This window comes from Gouania willdenowi, chromosome 6, assembly GCF_900634775.1.
Source record: "Gouania willdenowi chromosome 6, fGouWil2.1, whole genome shotgun sequence".
Classification (NCBI taxonomy): domain Eukaryota; kingdom Metazoa; phylum Chordata; class Actinopteri; order Blenniiformes; family Gobiesocidae; genus Gouania; species Gouania willdenowi.
In genome coordinates this window covers 44,211,208-44,233,860 of record NC_041049.1, presented here as the reverse complement: position 1 = coordinate 44,233,860, position 22,653 = coordinate 44,211,208, and the positions used below count along the sequence as shown (strand labels likewise).

The following is a 22,653-nucleotide window of genomic DNA, read 5'->3' as shown; positions in this document are numbered from 1 at the left end:
CCCATGGAATTCAATTCAGAGCGTCCAGCTCTTATAGTGGGGTCTCCTAACCCTCTCCCCCTGGTCAGGGGTCTGCAACCTTTACTCTACAAGGAACCATTTAACCTCATCTCACCTGGATTAAAGTCCCCCTGGAGCCAAAAAATACCTTCTCAATGAAGACCATACAGTGTATTAAATTCTATACAGTTAAAATGATATAGAATAATGTTTGATGTGATTTGATTTGATTTATATTGATTATGTAAATGGTAACCTAAAAAACAGTTTACCATAAAATAAAATAAAATGACATCAAGCAAGAAAACAGCATCTTGTATCTTCAAATTCTTACACATCTCAGTTTACATGAAGACAATGTTATATAAAGAAGTATTTTTTTAGTTAATGTATTTGAAAGGCTACAAAAAGTAACTTGAATGTGATAACACATAATCATGTGATCAACACATGCCAATTTCTCATTTCTTGCCACACATAAAGCATGCATATTTAACCTGCACATTGGTGGTTAAATGAATCTGTTCCCACACAATTAAAATCTCTATTTGCTTCCAGAATAGTGTTTTTGTTGATTTAGTTATTTTACCAGAGATTTAAAACTTAAGGTTAGTCACAGGTGCAGGAAAGTTGTTGGTCTGTAGATGTTGCAGAAGGTGACCTAGGAAGGTGCTGAGTCATTGCACAACGTGATTTATTTTAAGGTTAACAAATATTTATATCTTGATTTTATTTGTCTTTAATCATTAATAGCCTCTGTAAAGAAATAACTATTTATTTCAGTAGTTTTTTTTTTAAAGCTATAGGGAGCCATTGCATGAGAGTCAAAGAGCCACATTAGGCCCCAGAACTGCAGGTTGCAGACCCCTGCCCTGGGAGAACCACAGCTGAAGATCTGGCCTGGCATCATAGTCCATCAGTTCTAGTCCCTCCATGCTGATTCTGATGAGCGTGTATGCTCTATCGCTGCGCTCGGCACGTTCTTCCATTTTACTGCTGCCTTCAATGTGAGCGCGCACTCAGTGAAGGGCTTGTTGCGGCTCCATTCGCGGACCGCGCGCACTCCAAAGGAGCACATTGGTGTTTATACTCAGCGCATTCACCGTTGAATCTCCCACAGCCAAGTTGTGTGAGCGCGCACCGTCTCCTCACCCGCAGCACAGAGCAAGAGAGAGAGATAAGTGCACTCTGTGGGACGTGATGGGGCACTCAGCTGCTTCGTCCAAATTAAGGTCACCATACGAACTCGCTCTAATGCGACCAGATTAAATTTTTACTTGCACACTGAAAAAATAGTCGCATATGTGACCAATTTTGAGTCTTGAGCCCTGCGTAGGATTTCCTTGACAGATAAAGCTGTGTATCATCCAAATAGCAATGGAAATTTAAATTAAGAGAAAACATAAATCATTGCATGAATGACCAAATTTTTAGTTTACAGCTATCCTTGTCCATTCAAATACACAAATTTAATAAAACTACACAATATTTGCAGGCGCTTTTGTGCCTATATTACATGACTGCAGTCTTATTTTATTGCAATTTGTGGAAATAAATACATTTTTCTGAATTCCAGCATTTTCCCACAAGACTCTTCTAAAATTAGTCACAACATGAAGGATTTTTAAAGTGTTGATCTTGCAGGGACCGATATCTAAATCTTGTTGCTTGGATATTGTCGGTACTTTCCAAAGTGTTATATATAGTGTTTAAATTTAAATATCAGGATCGGGTAATCTCTATAAATGATATTACAATAGAAAAGGTGTCTGAAAACAAATTTTTGGGGATGATTATTGATGATAAACTGAATTGGAAACCGCACATCAGACACATTCAAAATAAAATCTCAAGTATTGCAGTGATTAATCACACTAAGCATGTGCTGGAGTATAAAGCGCTTCATCTGCTGTACTGTTCTTTGGTCATGTCGTATCTGACATATGGTATAGAAATTTGGGGTAACAATTACAAAAGTACATTCCCTTTTCATACTCCAGAAACGAGCAATCAGAACAATTAATAAGGCTGGATATTATGAGCACTCCAACAAATTATTTCTGCAATCTAATCTATTAAAACTGTATGATTTAGTTGACTTTTATACGGTACAACTATTATACAAAGCTACAAAATCATTGTTACCAGCTAAAATTCAAGAACTATTTGAATTAAGAGAAGGGGATTATGATCTAAGAGGATGTATGATCTTTAAAGTGCAGATGGTGCATTCAACCAGAAAAAAGATGTGCATTTCTGTGCTAGGGGTCTGGCTTTGGAATAGGTTAGAGGAAGATCTTAAGCAGTGCCCAACTCTTTTCAAATTCAAGAAAAAGTATAAACAAAAAGTTTTACTTGAATATAGTGCCGATGAAAGGATTTAAATTCTATTTGCTACGTAAACAGTTGCATGATGCAGAAGCTGTACATGCGCCTGGTTATGGATATCATTATGTTGCTTGATTATTTCTTCGGATGGAAAATGTAACCACTATTTTTGTTTACGCAAGAGTATAGTAAAACTGTGAAAGTAATGTATGGATAAAATACTCTAAGAAGTAAAATTATTTTCAAAAGTTACTCAAGTTCATGTACGTGAGTAAATGTAATTGAGTACTTCCCGCCACTGGAATTGAGTTTTTTTTTTCTTCCTTTTTAATTATTATTTAGAATATAAGCGGATTGTGCAATATCACCAGGAAATGTAACCGTTTATTATATTGATTACGGGATAGGCGTATATAAGCTTTTGGCTTCAGCCTATTCCCTTTTTCAGCTACTGTAACAGAATAATGTGAATGTTGTAGGAATGTAAAATGTAAATTGCTCAAAAATAAAATCAATCAATCAATCAATCAATCAATCAATATGAGTTATATGCGGTAGGTAAAACTAGAGCAGAGTAGTGTTAAAAATGCACTTTATTTCTCCCCAACTAATCTGTGGCCCACTTGACCTCAAACTGCACTGTATTTGGCCCCAAGCAAAAATGAGTTTGACACCCCTGCTCTCGAGTGACATTTGCTTTTTTGACTTGACTTGAACTAAATGTTCTTCAGATCCAAGTTCAATCATATCTTATATCTTAATTTAAATTAAGTTGATCAAAACAGCATCAATAAATCTGATTAGATTCAGTAAAAAATTGGTCCCTATGTGGAACTTTGCAATTGGGTGACATTAATGCTGCTCTCGTACATCTTTATAGGACATATACAGTAAATAATTAAAAAGGAGCAGTCAAAATAATCTGTCACTACAATGTATATCTACCTTTTAATTGTATCTTACTTTATTTTTTACATACATTTTTGTTGAATTATGGGTTTTTTATTTATTAGTTTCCATTTTGTTTCCTCACAAGAGTTAAAAACTAATATTTTCGGACAAAATGGTAAATGGTAAATGGACTTGATTTTATATAGCGCTTTATCACCACACTGAAGCAGTCTCAAAGCGCTTTACATATCAGCTCATTCACCCAATCACTCTCACATTCACACACCAGTGGGACAGGACTGACATGCAAGGCGCTTGTCGACCACTGGGAGCAACTTAGGGTTCAGTGTCTTGCCCAAGGACACTTCGACACATAGTCAGGTACTGGGATCGAACCCCCAACCTCTCGATCAGAAGACGACCCACTACCACCTGAGCTACGGTCACCCAATCATTTTCAAAATGATTAACATTTTGAAAAAAACTGAATTTAAAAAAAATAATATGGAAAACAGAATTTGGGAAAAAATAAAACAGATTTTATAGGGCCCTATTTATTGCAATATACAACTACACAAAAATATGTTTTTAATTTACTACTTTGTATGTACTCATTTCATAATAGAGGCCAACTCCATTTTTTTTCATTTTGTTAATAAATATTTCATGAGTGATATACTTGTCCTTTAGACAAAGGAATAAAAACCTGGCAACTTCATTTTGAAATCTCATTGTTAATTAGGTCCTTTGTGGAACTTTCTCCGGCAGCCTAGGAGCTCCATTATTGTTGTGACATCTGAATTACAGACTTTCACTCTAGAGTCTTGCAGCGAGCTCATTAATCAACAGACCAAACTTACTATTAATTGGCTACAAGCTGATAAGATCTGCATGCTTTGCGTTGGTCAGGCACCGAGCCTCTCACAGTGCCCTGGCAACAATCTTCATCCTCCCAGTGAACGATTATTCTAATTACACTCACCAACAAAACAAACATTTATTTATGGTGTCCTCGTTTGACACAAGGCTTTCCTCTTCCATTGCTGTTCTACTGTGGGGTGAGTGAGGAGATTAAAACATCATTTGCTCACTGAGAGCAGTGTGAGGATGTCTCATTGTCTGTCGTCTGTTTGTTTTTATATAAAAATGTAGGATTCCTTTGAAAACCATATCAGTGTTGCTTTGTTAAAGTGATGTGCAATTTAAATAAACAGCTACCTAAACTACCCAGCTTCCTTTGTGTTGCTAGGCAACCCAGACGATACATCATGTCATCTACTTTACATTTACATATATATTTATATTGAACTGCTTTTCCATATATCAGCAGGCGTTTTTGAGTGAAATACAAACATATTTGTACACATTATTGCCTTGCTCATATTTGGATCTCAGCAGTGACCTAAACACTCCACAGAACCTCATTCAGCACAACTAACAGAACAAACTCATTTAAGGTGTCTGAAATCATCTGCTTGCTTAAATAAATGAATTTATTTTATTGCATAATTGTGACCAGCCCTCCCTAAGAAAGGATATAAAACACTTTATTAAAGGGAGGATATAAAAAGAGAGGGCAGTGTTACACCTGGGTGAAGCGGAAGAGAACAGGGAAGAGGGAGTCAGGGTGGGAAATGGAAAGGGTGGGAAAGAGTTGACTTCTTTAAAGTGATTGTGAGATGTAATGTTGTAGTTGTGTATATTGTGCTTATTGTGTTGTGAATCCCTTCAGCCAGTCTGGTGACAAATGTGGTATAATGGTGGTATAATGGTGGTGGCCGTGAACTGAGGGAAGGACTGAGTGGTAATACCTAAAACTGGTATTTGGGATCATCATGTCTAAGGTTAAGCCCAGTACGAGTTTATCCCACAGCCCAAGACCAGTGTGTCAATGACCAATGTTTGTGCAAGAACCGCTCCTGCGAACCCAAGTGCCGCCCCAAGCCCGATGACGCAGCCAGGCCAGCAAAAAGAGCGGGGGCCAAGAAGCCCCAGGTCACCCCCCACCACCACCGAGCAGTCCCCCAGACACCCCCGAGATCCCAAGCCAAGAGGCAGCCACCGCTCCCACATACACACCCGAGAAAGCCCCAAAGAGCTGAGGGCCCAGCGCACCTCCCCACCGACCCCAACCCCCAACCCCGAGGCCCCCCACCAACACCCATCCCCCAATCCCAAGGCCCCCCGCCAACACCCATCCCCCCACCAAACCCCCAAGGGGAGGGCCCTGAGAGCCCCCTGCCCGAGACCCTGGCGGAGGAGCAAATGCCCACGCCCAGCAGACGGCCAGACCCGCGCCGAACAGGCAGCCAGCAGGTGCCCGGACCCCAGATCAGAAGGAACCGGAACAGAAGCAGCACTGGCAGCAGCCCACCCAAGAACGACAGCCGCAGCCCTTGCTGCACCAAGGGAAGGCTGCAAGTCGCCCCACCGGTGCCCAAGTGCACCGGCTGAGCCCCCCAGATTGTCCCCACCAATGCCGCCAGTGCGATGAGTCTTAGTTATTGTCAAAGTCAGGACCCCCCCCAAGGGCCCCAGCCAGACCATCATACCAATATGCGGCGTACACAGCCCCGAGGCGGTAGAGCCGCAGATCCCGGCCAAGCAGGGACCACCCCACGCAGCACCCGCAGGCATGCAAGGGCACGGTCCACGCCGCCTGCCCCAGAAGACCCCCACTGAGGCCAGCAGACCAAGCCCGCCAGGCCCCAAGGGTGCCCCCCCAGGACTGGGAAGTCCCAGGAAGAGCCCCCCACCCCAGCCTACAAACCAGCCACCATCCAACATCCCCTTTCCAAAACAAAAGCATTTCTTCTTGTCTTCCATTAGTTTTTTAAGGCTTTTTTAAATAGGGCTCTTGTTTTGAAGTTAACCAGAAGTTTAGTCAGTAGCACAATGGCGGGTCTCCGAAGATTTTTTTAATGTAAGCATGAAATGTGTTTCTGTAAGTTTTATGGATCAAATGAGCACATGTTGATATTCTAATTGGTTACTTAAAATGCTTTCAGAACTTTCAAAGGTGGAGAATCAACAGAGATATTTCGCCTTAGTGTGCTTCAGGTTTTTGTTGTTGTAGGTTTCAAATGCATCTTGGGAAACTTGCAAGTATACGTCAGTGGGAACGCTCATCATCGGTCACCTAATCATGCTTATCGTATACAGAAGACAGTATATACTCATTGCGTTTGTAGTGTACAGTACGGAGTGTGACATTTTGAACACGGCCATTTTATCTACTCGTGCGCACACGCCTCAGCCCGACTTGATGTTTTCAGCTGCTTCCTGATTGGCTGTTGTTTTAAAGGTGGATGTGTCAATTAAAGTCCTGTTTCAAACAGGCTGTTTGTCTTCAGATGACTCAGTGCTGTCCAGCAGATATTTGAGCATACTTATTGATCATTAATAATTATTATATTACATATGTTAAATTATTATAAAATCTTTTGTCATGGAAGGGACCAGGGTAGGAAGTCAATTCTTCCCGAGTCATTTGTTTTGTCATTGTCATTGTGTCCTTGGGCAAGGCACTTTACCCACATTGCCTCATATGAATTGTACATGAATGTTGGTGTGGTCAGAGGGGCCGCAGGCGCAAAATGGCAGCCACGCCTCTGTCGTATGCCCCAAGGCAGCTGTGGCTACATTGTAGCTTATCACCACCGGTATGACTGATGTGAGTGACTGGTGTGAATGAATAATGGTTTCTGTATGTGCTCTGAGTCTTGTTAAAAAATCCAAGCCATTATTATTATTATTATTGTCATCAAATGAAGAGATTGTGCTAATATTAGGTCTTTATTATCGCTCCTCTCCACTGCACACTGAACTCAGTAATGACACCATGAGTGTGTGTCCTGAAGTGGTGTTTGTTTAATTGTAGTATTTTCAACAAACTTTTACTGATGAAAAGGTTGGAGGCATTGTTCCTGGTTTCTGTAGATCTGAACTCACCATCAGCTCTTGGTGTATGTATGTGTGTGTGTGGGTGTAACCAAGGGAAAACAACGCTGCTGTTCAATTTCCGCGTCTTCCTCCAGTCCATGAAGTGAAGACAAGGTCAGGCAAGGACTACATGGTGGGCAGGACTGAAAATGCAGAAAAACACATTCAGAAATAATTGTGTGCGACTGTGTCTGTCCCCGAGGCTCCTGTGGTTTCACTCATAGAAACACTGATAACACACACAGGCACACACACACACACCAGTGCAGTAACACAGGCAGCAGATAGAGGCTGCTGCGACGCCGTACAAGCTGTCAGTCGCTCTCGCTGTGAATCGGGGAACAGACCGGCTTCCAACTGGCACATCTCCTTCTCCTTCTTCTTCTTTTCCTTCTTCCTGACGCTCGACGTCTTTCTCCGTCTATCCACGTCCTCCCATTCCTCCCATCCCCCGTCTTCATCTTCTTCTCTGGTATTAAACGTGCTTTGAGTCGGAGCAGCATAGGCTGCAGTGAGAGCAGCAGATGATGATGATGATGATGATGATGATGTGCGGATGCTAGAGGACGCCTGGGAGGACGGGCTGGCTGTCTGTGGATGTACGCCTGTGGAGAAAAGGAAAGGACTGACCTGGACCAGCTGCTCCTTGATGAGGTGTTTGGGATCTGCATTGCTTGGTCTTTTGTCTGTCCATCCATCCCTAGTGAGCATGCGTTAGTGTGCATCTGTCTGTGTGTCTGTGTGTGTCAGTGTATGTGTATGCAAATGATGTGTGGCCTGTGCAAAAAAAAAAAAAGCCACAGCTGTTTGATGTGAGGCTTCCATAACAGTGAAGGATCCCTGCTCTTGTTCTTTGTTTTCTCTTCTCTCATTTCATTCTGCACTGCTGTGTTTCTAAAATGGTGTCGGCTTTCTCGAGGTGTTGCAGTAAATGTGTTTAAAATGCTTGCTTACACAAGACAGAAGCGTGTGTTTCACGTGTGTACCGCTGGGAACTCTTCACACTACATGTTTCCTTTCACATGCATTGATCTGATAGGCTGATAGGCCCATTGCTGATGGCTCTGTTTGCCATGAGGTCACTGGAGGATGAGTGAGTGAATGGGTATGGGAGGACATGTGTGTGGTTTTGTTAATGCATGGCAGATGTGGTAGTTTTTTTTTTTGCATAGTAAGGAATGATCGCTGTGTTCAGGATGAGTTATCTTCCTCACATCCTCCTGGGCTTCCTTAGATTGAAAGGAAAGGGAGGAGAAGCTATTCACGGACGTTATCACACAGCATCAATGTCTGTCGGCATGTTCTTCACTGCCCGTGTGTGTGTGTGTGTGTGTGTGTGTGTGTGTGTGTGTGTGTGTGTGTGTGTGTGTGTGTGTGTGTGTGTGCGTGTGTGTGTGTTACCATTCCCCAACTGGAGATTTATGAGCAATAAGAAAGCACTTTAGGGCTGATAATCAACATTGTAGCTTGTGTCCTCTCTGGCTTTCATCACCCATCCTGCTGACACCACACTTATACTTATGGCCCCAAGGGTATTATTACTGGTTTACACTCTACCCATCATGTAAGTGTGTGTTTGTAATCATTTTTTACGACGTAAAGATGGATAAACTGCAACAATTACAGCAATCATATCAATAATATAAGAAGGATGGTCGAAATAGAGAAAAAAATGGTCATACAACAGTTGTGACTATGACGGTGTATTAGGACCACATTAAAATGAAAATAAATTTGAGCACTTTGAGATTAGTCATACTATTTTCGAGAATAAAGTTGTAATTTTATGAGAATAAAGTCATATCTTGTTTTAAATAATAGTAAGCTTGCTTTATTAAAGTCATAATATTTTGAGATTAAAGTCGTAATATTTTAATATTAAAGTGGTTATATTTTGAGAATAGTCATAATTTTATGATGATAAAGTTGTAATTTTATGAGAATAAAGTTGTAATTTTATGAGAATAAAGTTGTAATTTTATGAGAATAAAGTCATATCTTGTTTTAAATAATAGTAAGTTTGCTTTACTAAAGTCATAATATTTTGAGATTAAAGTCATAATATTTTAATATTAAAGTGGTTATATTTTGAGAATAGTCATAATTGTATGATGATAAAGTTGTAATTTTATGTGAATAAAGTTGTAATTTTATGAGAATAAAGTTGTAATTTTATGAGAATAAAGTTGTAATTTTATGAGAATAAAGTTGTATCTTAAAACATTATTAAAGTTGTAATATTTGAAATTAAAGATGTAATATTCAAAAGTAGTCTTCATATTTTGAGAATTGGGTCATCATTTTATGAGAATAAAGCCGTATTGTAAAGAACTTGTAATGGTAAAGCAATCAAAATTCCCTGTTTAAGTGAACACAACTAACAATGTCAGCTCCAAAGTCGACCACTTCCATTCACTTCCTCCTCCACTCCAATATGTCACCATGTGTGAAACCTAAAGAGAAATTTAATCGCACTAAATGTTCCACATTCTCCGTAACGAACCAGTGACCATAAAGCAGACAACATCCTGTTTGTATTTCAGTTTTATTCTCCGAGATTTACGGCTTTATTCTCGCAATACTACGACATTAATCTTGAAATATTGTGATTTTTAAACTCATAAAATTACAATTTTGTTAAGATACAACTTTATTCTCATAAAATTACAACTTTATTCTCATAAAATTACAACTTTATTCTCCAAATCTTCCGACTTTAATTTTGTAGTGTCCAGATTTATTATTACTTGATTGTGGCCCTAATATGCTGTCTTATGTGACAAAAACAACAAATAACAGCAGTAATAAAATAAAAACCTGAGCAACAACGATAATAAAGACAACTGCAGAGATAAGTCAAAGTAAGAAAACACTAAAGAAAAACTACAAAATAAAACTTAACAAATGACCTCAGTTAAATACATAATGAGAATGATTGATTATGACTGAGTAGTTGCTTAAAGTTTAAATTAGATATTTTTGAATGAAGGGTTTCCATGATCTCTCACATATTGTCTGCTGTCTTAATTTATTTCTATAAATGTATTTTTAATTTTGATAAATAATGTGATGTGTTAACATTCCTTTGCTGCTGACTGAATTATGACTGTCATTAAGGGTGTCTCGATAGAACTTTTTCATTTTCGATACAATACCGTTATTGACACCTTTAGTATTAGCCGATACCGATATCAATCCGATCCGATATAAGCGCGAATCATAGATACTTTTATGACTTATTATTTTGTGTGAAATGTTATAAAAGGCTTGATTCAAGCGATATTACTCAAACAGAAAACAATAGTCAGCAACAGTAGATAGAGAATGATTAACCAATGGGTTACATATATTTTAACTCGGCCTAAACATGGTAATATTTCAGAATTCATTAAAATGAATTCAAAATACATTCGAAGACCTGATAATATAACGTCAATAAATCCAATAATAACAAAAAAACAATTTAAAGTGAAAAATAACCACTAGTTTAACTTAAACATAAGCCTATTCTACAGTGGAGTAGAAAAAATAAGGAATAAATTAGAGGAGCCTGAAAAATAACATCAAAACCCATAAAAACAGTAAAAGAACATTTTACTTTTAAAATATGAAATAAGAATAATAACAAGTTCACTTCAGATATGTTTTAACTGTCTGTATTTAGTTCTGTCATTTTCTGGATAGAAGTGCTGGAACCGAGTCTGGAATGGACCATTTATATCGGAGTGCTTATATTAGAGATTTTAGATGTTGGTCGATATATTCCGATATTGATATTTGACCGATTTCCAATATCAATATCAGATCGGGACACCCCTAATGATCAGATAAGGATTTGTGCAATTGTCACTTGTCAGGCATTACCTCCTTATACAGCACTTTAGGGGGTCATCCTCTAATTTATTTCAAATCATGAATTCACATTTTCTTGTCTTTCAAAATACTAATATTTTAGGACAGGACCAAAGTGCATGCAGTTTTCTGATTTGTTTCATGCATTTGTTCACCTGTTATGCTTGATTTTAGCTTTGCTAAAACGTTTGGCATTAAAAAGTATTTATTGATCATTTTCCACTCATATTCTTTCCATATATTTGAGTGGGTAATAGTGTGTTAAATGTGTAGACAAGACCCTGATTTGCACTGGTGAGAAAATCATTGTGAGCTCTCAACCTGATTAAGGCATTGTGTCCAATCCAAGGACTGAAGAATATTGTTTTTGTCTTTTACTGTGCTTAAATCACAGTTTTCCTGTTTTTATTGCTCCTTCAGGGGAGCTCCGTGCTGTTAAATCACCTCCAGTCTTCAGGCCTTTCCACACAGCCGTGTGTTCTTTTACAAGGCTGAATAGTTTTGGTGGAAAAATTTACCAGCAGACATAATAGGCTATTACCCTGCAGCAAAAAATAACATAATTATGTTTTTTTAATAATAAGGTTGACTTTTGTGAGATTCTGTACTGGAATCAGATTTTCTGACCAATCGTTTTAAGTGGAGCAGAAATATGTGAACTCTTCCAAAACGTTGACCTTGACTCCTCACAATCTCTTCTTTCAATAAAAGAGGATAAGGGCTTTGGCTTTGTTAAGTCTACACACTGATATCAGTAAGTTCATCATCTTTAGGTCATAACATCTCGGTTGTGTTAAAGGAAGATATTTGTTGGTTCCCAAACATTATCACAGTGAAGAAAGTGTGTGATCCGAGGGATACAACATCAGAATTAATGTCAGTATTTAGAATAAACATCAATCTGAACATAAGTACAGGAAATAGCAATGGATTTTGTTTGTACTGGGAGTCATTTATGGTATTTTTCTGTCTTACCATGTATTATCTTAAGTGTATGGAGTCATTTTGTTGTGGATTTGAGTGTTTTTGCAGCAATATTGTGTATTATTTTTGTTGATTTGTGTGTTTTCTTATCAGTGATTGCAGTTTTGTTACAATTTTGTGTGTTTATGCAGTCATTCTGTGTATATGTTGGGGATATGTGGGTTTTTGCAGTCATTTTGTGTTTATTATTGATCATACCTTTGTTGAAATTCTGTGTTTATGGAATAAATGTATGTATTTTCGTTGTAGATTTGTGCGTTTTTGCAGTTATTTTTCTATAATTGTTGTTGATTTGTGTGTTTTTACATCATTGATTGTAATTTTGTTGACATGTGTGTTTATGGAGTCATTTTGTGTGTTCATGGATTTACCTTGTGTATGTTTGTTGTCATTTTCTATGTCTGCAGTCATTTGGGGGTATTTCTCTTTTTCTGTGATTTTAGATAAATCCTGCTCATAAAGGAACAACATCTTTACTTTCGCTTAATTAAATCAACTTTTGTTTTTGTTTGGTCTTCATGGAATCTTTTTTTTTGTAGCATCATTTACTGCTTTTGTGTGCTGCACAGCTCAAAAAGGCAAAGAAGCAAAAAATAAAAATAAAACAAATACGCCTGTTTTAATGGAAAGGTGGAGGTTGGGTAGTTTGAATCAGATTCTAATGTCAGATATTATCAATCCGGGTGTAAAACCTCAGCTTAATGACATTACAATATGATGTAGATTCTTTTGATGACATTAAGATTCAGGGGCCTTTGATTGATTTAAGACAATATTAATTACACATTTAACACAACCTCATAGCTGTATTGCTGAGCGATGTAAAGATGTGTTATCCTGATAGTTTTATCTTATATTATGCTATGTGGTGATGTGTTGGTTGAGAAATCCATTGCACTGAAAAAGACAGATCTTGACGAACACAGACGATGGGTGTAAGTGTGCGATGGAAAAACATGGAGCCAAAGAACATGATTCTTGGAAAGCTGTGCCAAACGGAAAAGTTTGAAGCCCTTTTTTTGAATGCCCTGACAGTTTAAGCTGCCCTAAAATACTCTCCCAGACATATGGGGAACATAGACGATAAAAGCAGCTTGAGATGGACTGCAGGGTAAACCTGTTAGGAAGGATCTGAGGAACGTCTAGTAGCCTAAATAGTAGAGACAACCTAAACTAGTCTTTGAGACTCAAAAAGAAGGAGCAGTGTGGCCAGTCGGGGTTCATGGGCTTTATCGGGTTTATAAACACCAGTAGAAGAATTTAGAAACTTTTATCATTGCAGGGGCCACAAAATAGTGATTTTTTTTTTTTTAATGGATTTTTTTGGAGTCATTTTCTGTGTTTTTATTGTTAGTTTGTATAATGCTCTTGTTAGGGTCCGAAGGACATACTGGCCGTAGGAACCTATTGTTCTTGCTTTTCTTGGGTATTTTCAGTTTTGCCCCTTAGAGTGCCCAAAGTCTCACCAAAATTTGCACTCACCTCAGGCCTGCTGAACAATTAGATATTTTGGCGCAATGAAAAAAAATCGCTAAAAAAATGCCGGCACGGCGTGCATTATAGACGCCAAAAATACGATGGACCCGCTTGACCGGCAGGTTTGAGCAATTCATACAAAATTCGCCACATGTATTCTTGACCCCAAGATGAACAAAAGGTTACCCGATGACCCATGCCCAAAACCAAACAGGAAGTCAGCCATCTTGAGTCAAAAGTCAAAAATGGCGAAAAGCATTTGCACGTACTAGTCTGAGGGGTTTCATCCTATTCATTTTAAACTTAAAACTTAGGACCCACTGATGATTAAAAATCATTGAAATAATTTGCATGTCTCTAACAGTTTAACCCTAACCCTAAAGCGCTATAACTCTCACATACAACGTTCAAACAGCCTCATATTTGATACACATGATGACCGTCCAGCCCTAAACAAGAATCAATGTGAAAATTACCCATCATGCTTTGCGTTCTCAGATGGCACACGCCATATGAGAATACCGCGATGACTCTCATATACAAAGTTCAAACAGTCTCATATGTAATAAACATGGGTTACCGACAACGGCCACGCCTTCGGACCCTACGATGCCGCTCTTGGCTTCAATTTGTATGTTTTCATTGTCATTTTGTATATTTTACTCTCATATGAAGTGCTTTTGTTCTCATTTTGCATAATTTACTCTCATTTTGTATGTTTCTGAAGTCAATTTGGGGGCCACACAAAATGATGTGCATGTGGCCCCCGAGCCCCCAGTTGCCCATGTCTGCTGTACAACGTGTGTGCATGTGTAAAAGATGCAAACATTAAATTTTAGATAATTTTTTTTGTAATGCAGGGGTTCTCAGTCGGTCTTTGTTTCAGGAAACACCATCAACCCTAATCAAGGAATAATTTTTCATATAGTTACAGTATAATCAGAATTTTACAAAATTATTAATGATGAGATTAAGCCAAATCAACCCTAGTTATTAGAAAATGCACAGTACACTATGGCTGCAATGTATTCATCTTTTGATTTCATTTAGCTGCATTTGGAATAAAAAAAATATTTATCACCACCTACTGTTAGAGGGAAACTAATCCTCTTCAAAATAAGATTAAGATTTAATTTAGCAAATTTAGAGACATTGATTTTTAATTTCAAACTTTCCCCAACTATATTTCAGAGTTTACCTATTTCCGCGTTGGTTTACTCATTTCTGCTTCGTTGCTGTTTGATTGTCCTTCCCTAATCTGATGTCATTACAAGCTATTAAACAGTTAATGTAGTTAACTATTGTCCTTAATTTCATATTTATACACAGCAAAAATAAGAAAAAACAAGCAGACGCTGAGATCACGTGAGACTTGGCGCAAGATTAGACGTCCAGCCGTTTGCTACACCTGCTAAAGTTATCATTAGTTTACCCATTTTAATGTCTGTCATATCATGTCACATACTGCGTGAATCAACGTTAACGTCAACTACCCGTTTCCAAACACAAATTGCGTGTAAACATGATATTTTCCTAATACATGCATGTAAAGTTATAGTCAATGTCAGATTCCATTTTCTGCTTGATTGTGTTTAATAAAACAAATAAAGATCATTTAAAAAAAATATTAGAAATATTGTTATTTCTGTTTTAAGAAGTGAATCTCTTTTTGTCTTCCACTCTTCATGATCACGAAACATTGGAGCCTAAACAGAAGCAACGTACAGAGAAATATAATAATAGGATTATAATATAATATAATATAATGGGACCGTAACCTACTTCCTAGTCCACACTGACCCACGTGTTGAGAACAGCCAATGAAGTGAAACTTTTTTCTACCACCTCACGTTAGAAGCAGTGTTTTAGGACTCCTACACAGCTGTTTCTATTCAGGTTAATAGCTGTGTTTACCTCCGTGTGACTTTAATGATCATTAGCACCTGTTTGGTGGAAGTGATTTTGTCCGAGTGTTACAATAATAACTTTGGCTAATTTAGGCAAAAGTTAACACTGAATGGTAAATTTACACTGTAAAAACTGTACGACATTCATAAATTAAAAAAAAATAATCAAAATTCAAAACAAAAAAACAACAAATGTGCAAATGGCAGTTGAAGAAATTGGGTTGGGGTGGGGGTGGTGCAGTGTGGTTTAAACAGTGTTTTTTGAGCTTGGGCTCATAACCCCCGTGGGGTCACCTAGAATTAAAATTGGGTCACTTTAAATGTCTAGCAATTGATAAAAAAAACCATACTAATTAAAATGATTGCCCTGCGATGGACTGGCGCCCTGTCCAGGGTGTACCCCCACCTAACGCCCAATGAGAGCTGGAGATAGGCACCAGCAGACCCCCGCCACCCTGAAAACAGGAGCAAGTGGGTCAAAAAATGGATGGATTCATATAATATTTTTAAATGTTTTAAATTGTCTCTCTTTTTGCAAATTAGCACATCACACACAGTGAATATCCAACAACTGCTTTCTATACTTAAACTTTCTCAAATATAAATTGAATTAAAATAAAATGCAGTATAACTGTGATATCAAAATGGGGCCAGGGGCCTAAAAAGGTTGGGAACCCCTGGGTTAAACCACTTTTATCCCAGCGAGGCCACGAAAATGTGATGATGTGATGAGAGCAAACCAGCTGTGGTTTTTTCAGTGTGACGGTGTCGTATTCAGCCGTCTAAAGTCTTTATGAGGACCTGCAGCTGCTGGTTCATCATCACTTTGTTACGTCCCAAATGTCCTTTTAGAAAAATGGACCAAAAGCTCTCCTAAAATATTTATGAAACGCCTTCCCAAGCAGATGTTTGAGAGGCAGTTATAGCTACAAACAGCCTGCAAACTCCACATTATATGAAGCTCATGTACATTTAAAAAAGCAGACGTTTTAAATCTTTGGCAGTAAAGTTAACTTCAAAATATACGAGTTATGGATCCAGGATTATTCTCAAACTCTGATAGAGCAGACAGACGGGGGCCCACATGTGGCCTTCTGTTTAAATTATGCTGCCCCCAAGTTTAAACAAAATGTATTAAAAAAAACTCCACACAAAACAGCAAAAGTACACAATATTCATTTCAATTAATTACGCAGAAGTCAAGAAAACATGAAAGTGATCAGCAGACGCCTCTGAAGAAGACTGGCAGTTGACAGTCGAAACATGTAAGGGGATCAAAGTAAATTTCCTTAAAAAAAAGTTGTACGTGCACGTGAGGGGTCGAAAAAAAGCAGGGAGAAATGATTGGTTAAAAAAAAAATGAACCGTCTTTTTTCATTGGTTGAAGTTTTTACAGGTTTACAGCTGCTACACATTTTATTTGTTCCTTTTTCAGAGCACATAAGATCTTTGACAATTTCAACCAAAAACTGAAAAAGTATATCTGGAGAAAATCACCTACCCTAGCTTTAACATAGTGCACAAATTTACTGTAAAAAATGTACAAAATTAACAACAAAAAAAAGCTAAAAAAGAAAAGAAAAATTACAAAAAATGGCACAACAGAAAAAGAAAATCTAACTCTGCAACAAGTTCCTCTCTGACCCGTGCTTTATCTCTGACCTGGGTGCCTTTTTAAATCAAAACTTAAAACACATTTATTAAGGATGGCTTTTAATACCCAGTTGTGTGTCAACCTTTTTCTTATTTTCTGCTTCCATTTTTATTCTTTTTTATTCTTGTGTTGTGTTGTAAAGCACCTTGGTCACTGCGGGCTGTTTAAAGTGATATAGAAAGAGAAATTACATTAGGTTAATTTGTGCATTTGTTTTGGGAGCCGCACAAAAATAGACTGAGTGCCGCTTGTTTCCTGTGTATGCTTTAGACTTTATGTAGTAAGATTAACCACATATGGTAGATTGGAGCATTGTAACTCTTCAATCTGTTCTCTTGTGATGAAGGTAATAGGATCGCTCTGTTTCCATGAATTCAGTGGAACTGAATCATACCAAGTGTTGGCCTAACAGTTGCTGTTGCTGATGGACTATTTCCATGTTAACTTCTGTTCAGGAAGGATTGAATCACACATTTTAAACCCAAACTTGTTACTTTTTAAAGTCGTACTGAGTTAATTTGATATTCCAGACACATCGTCCAGCCTCTCCCTTCACATCTGTGCAGTATTCATGAGCTCGTCTCTCAGAGTTGTTGAATCTACTGAGTGAAAGGGATGAAAATAACCCACACGAGGAGACAGACTCTGTACAAAGTTTAGCCTCTTTGATCACTTTGAGTTCACTTGTGTTTGTTTGCATAGCGCATTGTGTGCCATTGTGTGCTGTGTGCAGGGTTGGAGTTCATTATAATTGTAATTGCGTAATTGATCATTAATTACAATTTTCACGTAATTATAAATATAAATGAAAAACCTGTTGCTCTTGTAGTCATAATTGATTTGTAATTGAGTCCAGATTCACTTTGTAATTGTAATTTTTCATGAAAATTCTATAAAAAAAATTGTCATTTACAGTTTAATTAAACATAAAACTGGCGAATCACGTTCCAGTTCTATGTCTCGTACATACGTAGTTAACAATTATTAAAATATGTTTCATATGAACATTTCCCTCTACCTGTCACTTCTTTTCAGGATCATTTTACTACTTAAAAAAATTGAAATCTCGGGGTATGCTGACGGAAAAAGGCTTGGACACCCACACCAAAAATATTAATACCAATATTTCATTGATTAGGAAGCCTAACAAGGTAACCAATAGATGAGAAACAAATTAGATTATGAATATATTATTTATTGTGTATTTTACATAAATTTACAGCTTATTTAGGACATGAGTCAAAACTGACACGTTTTCATAAGAGATGCTAACAGAAAGCTAACACAAACGGAAGGTTAAGATTTACATGGTTATTTATTTCAGGCTCAGTAATTGTGATTAATTAAATTTGAACTTTAGTTATTGAGAACGTAATTGTAATTGACTTTCAAGGCAAAAAAATAATTGTAATTTTAATTGTAACTGGAAAAAAGCTGGTCACCGTAATATTAATTGAGTTGCAATTAATATGGATAATTAAAGATGTTATTGTAATTGCAAAATGTAATTGACCCCAACCCTGGTTGTATATGTGTTTGAAACTCAAGGCTAACACTGAATTTCTTCCCCTATGTTGTTGTTGTTTAGGGGGCGTGGTTGACAAAGATTTGCGGCACTACCTCAACCTGCGCTTCTCCAAGGGCTCAGTGGATCACGACCACCAGCAGATCATCAGAGACAACCTCTACCTCCGCACCGTTCCCTGTGAGTTCACATCAATTCTTCTTCTGTGGCAGTGGTTCACAACCTTTGTCAGGTTGAGACCCCATTTTGATATCACTTTTTTTCTCTCTAGTTTTGGATCATGTTTATTAAAGTGTGTTACAAATACTGAGTAGCCATGCAGGATTAGTGCACAAAGTGACAATATATTTTTATACTGCCTTTTATTTGAAGACATTTAAGTATAAAATACAGTTAATATGGTAAGGTTTCATTCATTTAACTTTTTTTCAGGAAATGTACTTTGATCTCCTGACATGTTTTGACCATCAGTATCAGCTCATAGGACTTGTTGTTAATATCCCTAGTAATTAGCACTTCCTGGATTTGAGTGGGAAGAGGGGAGTAGGGGAAAGAAGGTAGTCAGTGAGGCGTCGCTTCCTCAATATTTTTTTTTTTTTTTTTTTTTTTGGCTGATACTGCTGGCTTGGAATTCCTGACATGTTTTGACCATCAAAGTAATCAAAGTAAATTTCCTGAAAAAAAGCTCTCTGAATAAATGAAACCTTAACATGTTATTAAAAAGAAGACAAAAAGAACTTGCAGAAATTATAGAATACTATTGTTTGATATTTATTGTGTGTGTGATGTGTTAATTAGGAAAAAGGAAAATATAATTTTAACCAGTAATGTTTTTTTTTTAATTTACCAATTACTAAACATTTCAGGCAACCCCACATTGGGTCACGATCCCAACGTTAAAAAACACTGTTCTATGGCCTCCACCAGTCTCTTACTCTACTTTGATCTCCTCTTTACTGCCTCCCTCCCTTCCTGTCTATCCATATTCTTCTCTCTATCTCTCTCACTCACACACACACATCTTTCTATCCGTCTGTCAATGTCTATCACTCCCTCCTTCTCTTCTCGCCGTCCGGCTGCCAAGCTCTCAGCCTAAGGTTTCCAAGGCAACCAACCTCTGTCTCGAGGCCGCATGCATTCGTCGTGATGCCCTGCCCCCTTTCAGCACACACTCAAAACACACACACAGATAATTACAGTCTCAGGTGGGATTCTTTAATCTGTGTGTGGACACACACAAACACTTCCTGCCTGACGGGGCGACACGTGAATGACCAATGTATTATTATCAGTGGCATGTGACTCTTGCCCGTTGGGGATCAATGTCTTTGTCATGATTGACATTGAGGGGAGGGCGGGGGGTGGGTTGTCCCCATCAGGTCTACTTCTGTCATCACTCTGTGTGGCTTATAAATCAAAGGGCTTCAGATTTTTCATGATGGTGGAAAACCGAAATAACTGAATTCACTGTTCTGAATTAGAAAAAACCCTGAAAAAGACCTGTTTCCTGAACCCTAATTTTACATTTTTTTCTCTCTTTATCTAAATTCTGGCCCCGACATGAAACGGAAATGCCTCACATGCATGTTTTGGGACAATATCACACATTTAAACACTATTTTTCAATGGAAAATAGGGGATTGAATGAAAGTGTAACAAACGCACAAATATGTCCAATTCTCCACATAATCCTGTTCAAAATCTGGCACTTCATGTCATGATTTAAGTAGTTGATCATGTTATCTTGTGATTGAAAATGAATGCAGAGTTTGATCTGAAATGTGTTTTTACTGTTTAATATTTTGGGACCATGTCACACATTTCCATGGTAGTTTCCTGTTAAACGGGTGGCTGAGGATCTACCTGTCGGGCTCGGCGATATCGAGAAAAATGGCAATACTTAATATAAATCTCAATATTTTTAACTCAATAAAATCTTACCAGAAATATAATTCTGGGTTAAATTTGCTGATGCAAAATGCCACACAGGCACATTTATTAACAACAGCTGCACAATATGTGCCATTTTTTACTTTTTCTCCTCTAAGGCAGGGGTTCTCTACCTTGGGGTCAGGACCCTGTTTGGGTTCGCGAAACACTCGGCAGGGGTTGCCAGATGTCTTCAAGAAACGAACTATTTTTTGCTTATGTTTACCCTTTTTCTGAAACTACACAAAACTTGCCATATTTTAACCTATTTTCATCCTATTTTCATTTTAACCTATTTTCATCACCTAAACAAGAATTTCAATCTTTATGATGACTACATATTATGGCGCAAATAATGATAAACATCCTGGATAACAGTGGATATTATTCTGATAAATAAATAAATGTGGTTATCACAGATTCATAGAACAATAGACCATCATTTTACTGACTTTATGGATGGGCCCCAAAAAGTTCTCCCCAATATTCCCCCTTATCGATGGCCTTGTCCCCAAATGACTGTTCTTCAATGTTCATGTCTGTGCTCTAAGAATGTGTGATATGTTATTGTTTACGATATATCGTCAAAAACATTCTCACCGGTAAGAATATGTAATCCAACAAAAGAAACAATAAATTCCCATGTCGGAAATTAGCGATGGCCACGGGCCACTTTTCCCACAATCTAGCCAAGAATGCCCCTAAAAAAACCTTGTTCCACGGGCCAAAATTGCCCCCAAGTTTTTTGTCAACAACTTATTATTTTCATATGAGCTGGAAGCTCAACCAAAGCTGACCAATCTAAGCTTACCCACCGACACATAAGACTGGGCTAAGAGCTAACACTAACAAATAAACCAAGTATAAAGTGCAAGACTTACTTTCATCAAACCACAAAGAGCCACCGATTTGTTTATGGTAAGATTCAACACTTGTATGGAAGGCTAAAAGCTAACATGTCACAAGTCGTGTGAAATAAATGTTAGCATAAATACTAATGTCACTATCACCGATCCCAACTTGCAAAATGCAATATTTTTTAATTATTATTCCTGTGTTCACAGACAAATCTGGCCCCATTAGACAGTAAAGTATCTATTGTGATTATTACACCTAAATATTTTGAATGATTAAATCCTCAGCCTGATCTGGTTTAATTAAATCATTATCAGATATAAAATAAACAAGATTCAGCAGCAGTAAAAACACTATTGGAGTTATTTTTGCTTTTCATGTGCTTTTTTTTTATCCTCGGCCAAAGGGTATTGTCATCAGTTCGTTGTCCGTCCTTCTGTCTGTGTGTGTAGAGTGATGTAGGTCTTTTAATGCAATACCCACCAACCATTCTCACATCAAAACATTGGTACTAATGGGGGGATTCCAGGTTGATTTTTGGCTAAAAACAGTGTTTTTGAGGATTTTGAAAAAACATTGTTGTGGACTGATTTTAAAGAAGGAAAGGAGGTGGACCATTGACACCTTGCTGTAAGGTGACATTCACTCAAGGCTCTTGATTAGTGGCAAAATTTGTGTTTGTCACAGAAACTACTACGTAATAAAATTATATCCGTAAACAGGTGAGTAATCATATTTAATAATGTTTTATTACCCTACCGGTATTATAAATGTAATGGATGAACCATTTCCAACTATAAATTCACTTAAGTGCTTTGCTTGGTCACAATAAATCAATGTACATTATGTTTCGTGACAGTTAATATCTTGAGGATTTTTCAAATGTCAGTTCCTCGGTTTTCAAGTGCAGGCACGTTATGTTTACAGTGAATAACTTCATTTTAAGTGAGGAAATAAATTAATTGCATACAATAACACTAACAGAGTGACCCAAAAGCACAAATATATTCCATAAAATAGCCTATGAGCTGCAGCTATTGTAGTCTTTTTAATGTGTCTATTGTTGATGTATTCAAATGTATTTGTGTTTGTAAGGAACTTGTTTACACTTTAAGTTGGGAATTGTTATATTTATTGTAATTTTTATCGTTACCGTGATAAATAAAATCTTCATTTATAAAAGCGCTTTTCATACAATAAAATGCAGCAAATCCACCCCATACAAACCCCGCCCACCGCACACAGACACACAGGTTAAGATAAGGCCAATGGTACATGGCTGGGTACAGAGGATCTAGGTAAGGGGACAT

General features: G+C 37.6%; 1 protein-coding gene across 6 annotated transcripts in view; it reads left to right on the top strand.

Moving 5' to 3' along the window:
• Positions 1–22,653, top strand: part of magi2b (membrane associated guanylate kinase, WW and PDZ domain containing 2b) — a 166,850-nt gene that overhangs the window by 25,836 nt on the left and 118,361 nt on the right. For 5 of the 6 annotated variants that reach the window (XM_028448961.1, XM_028448960.1, XM_028448962.1 and 2 more), the window contains exon 2: positions 18,623–18,739. In XM_028448961.1, the coding sequence (XP_028304762.1) occupies positions 18,623–18,739 (117 nt within the window). Of the gene's footprint in view, positions 1–7,483; positions 7,816–18,622; positions 18,740–22,653 lie in introns of those variants that run through there. The other variant, XM_028448963.1, reaches the window with a different exon arrangement.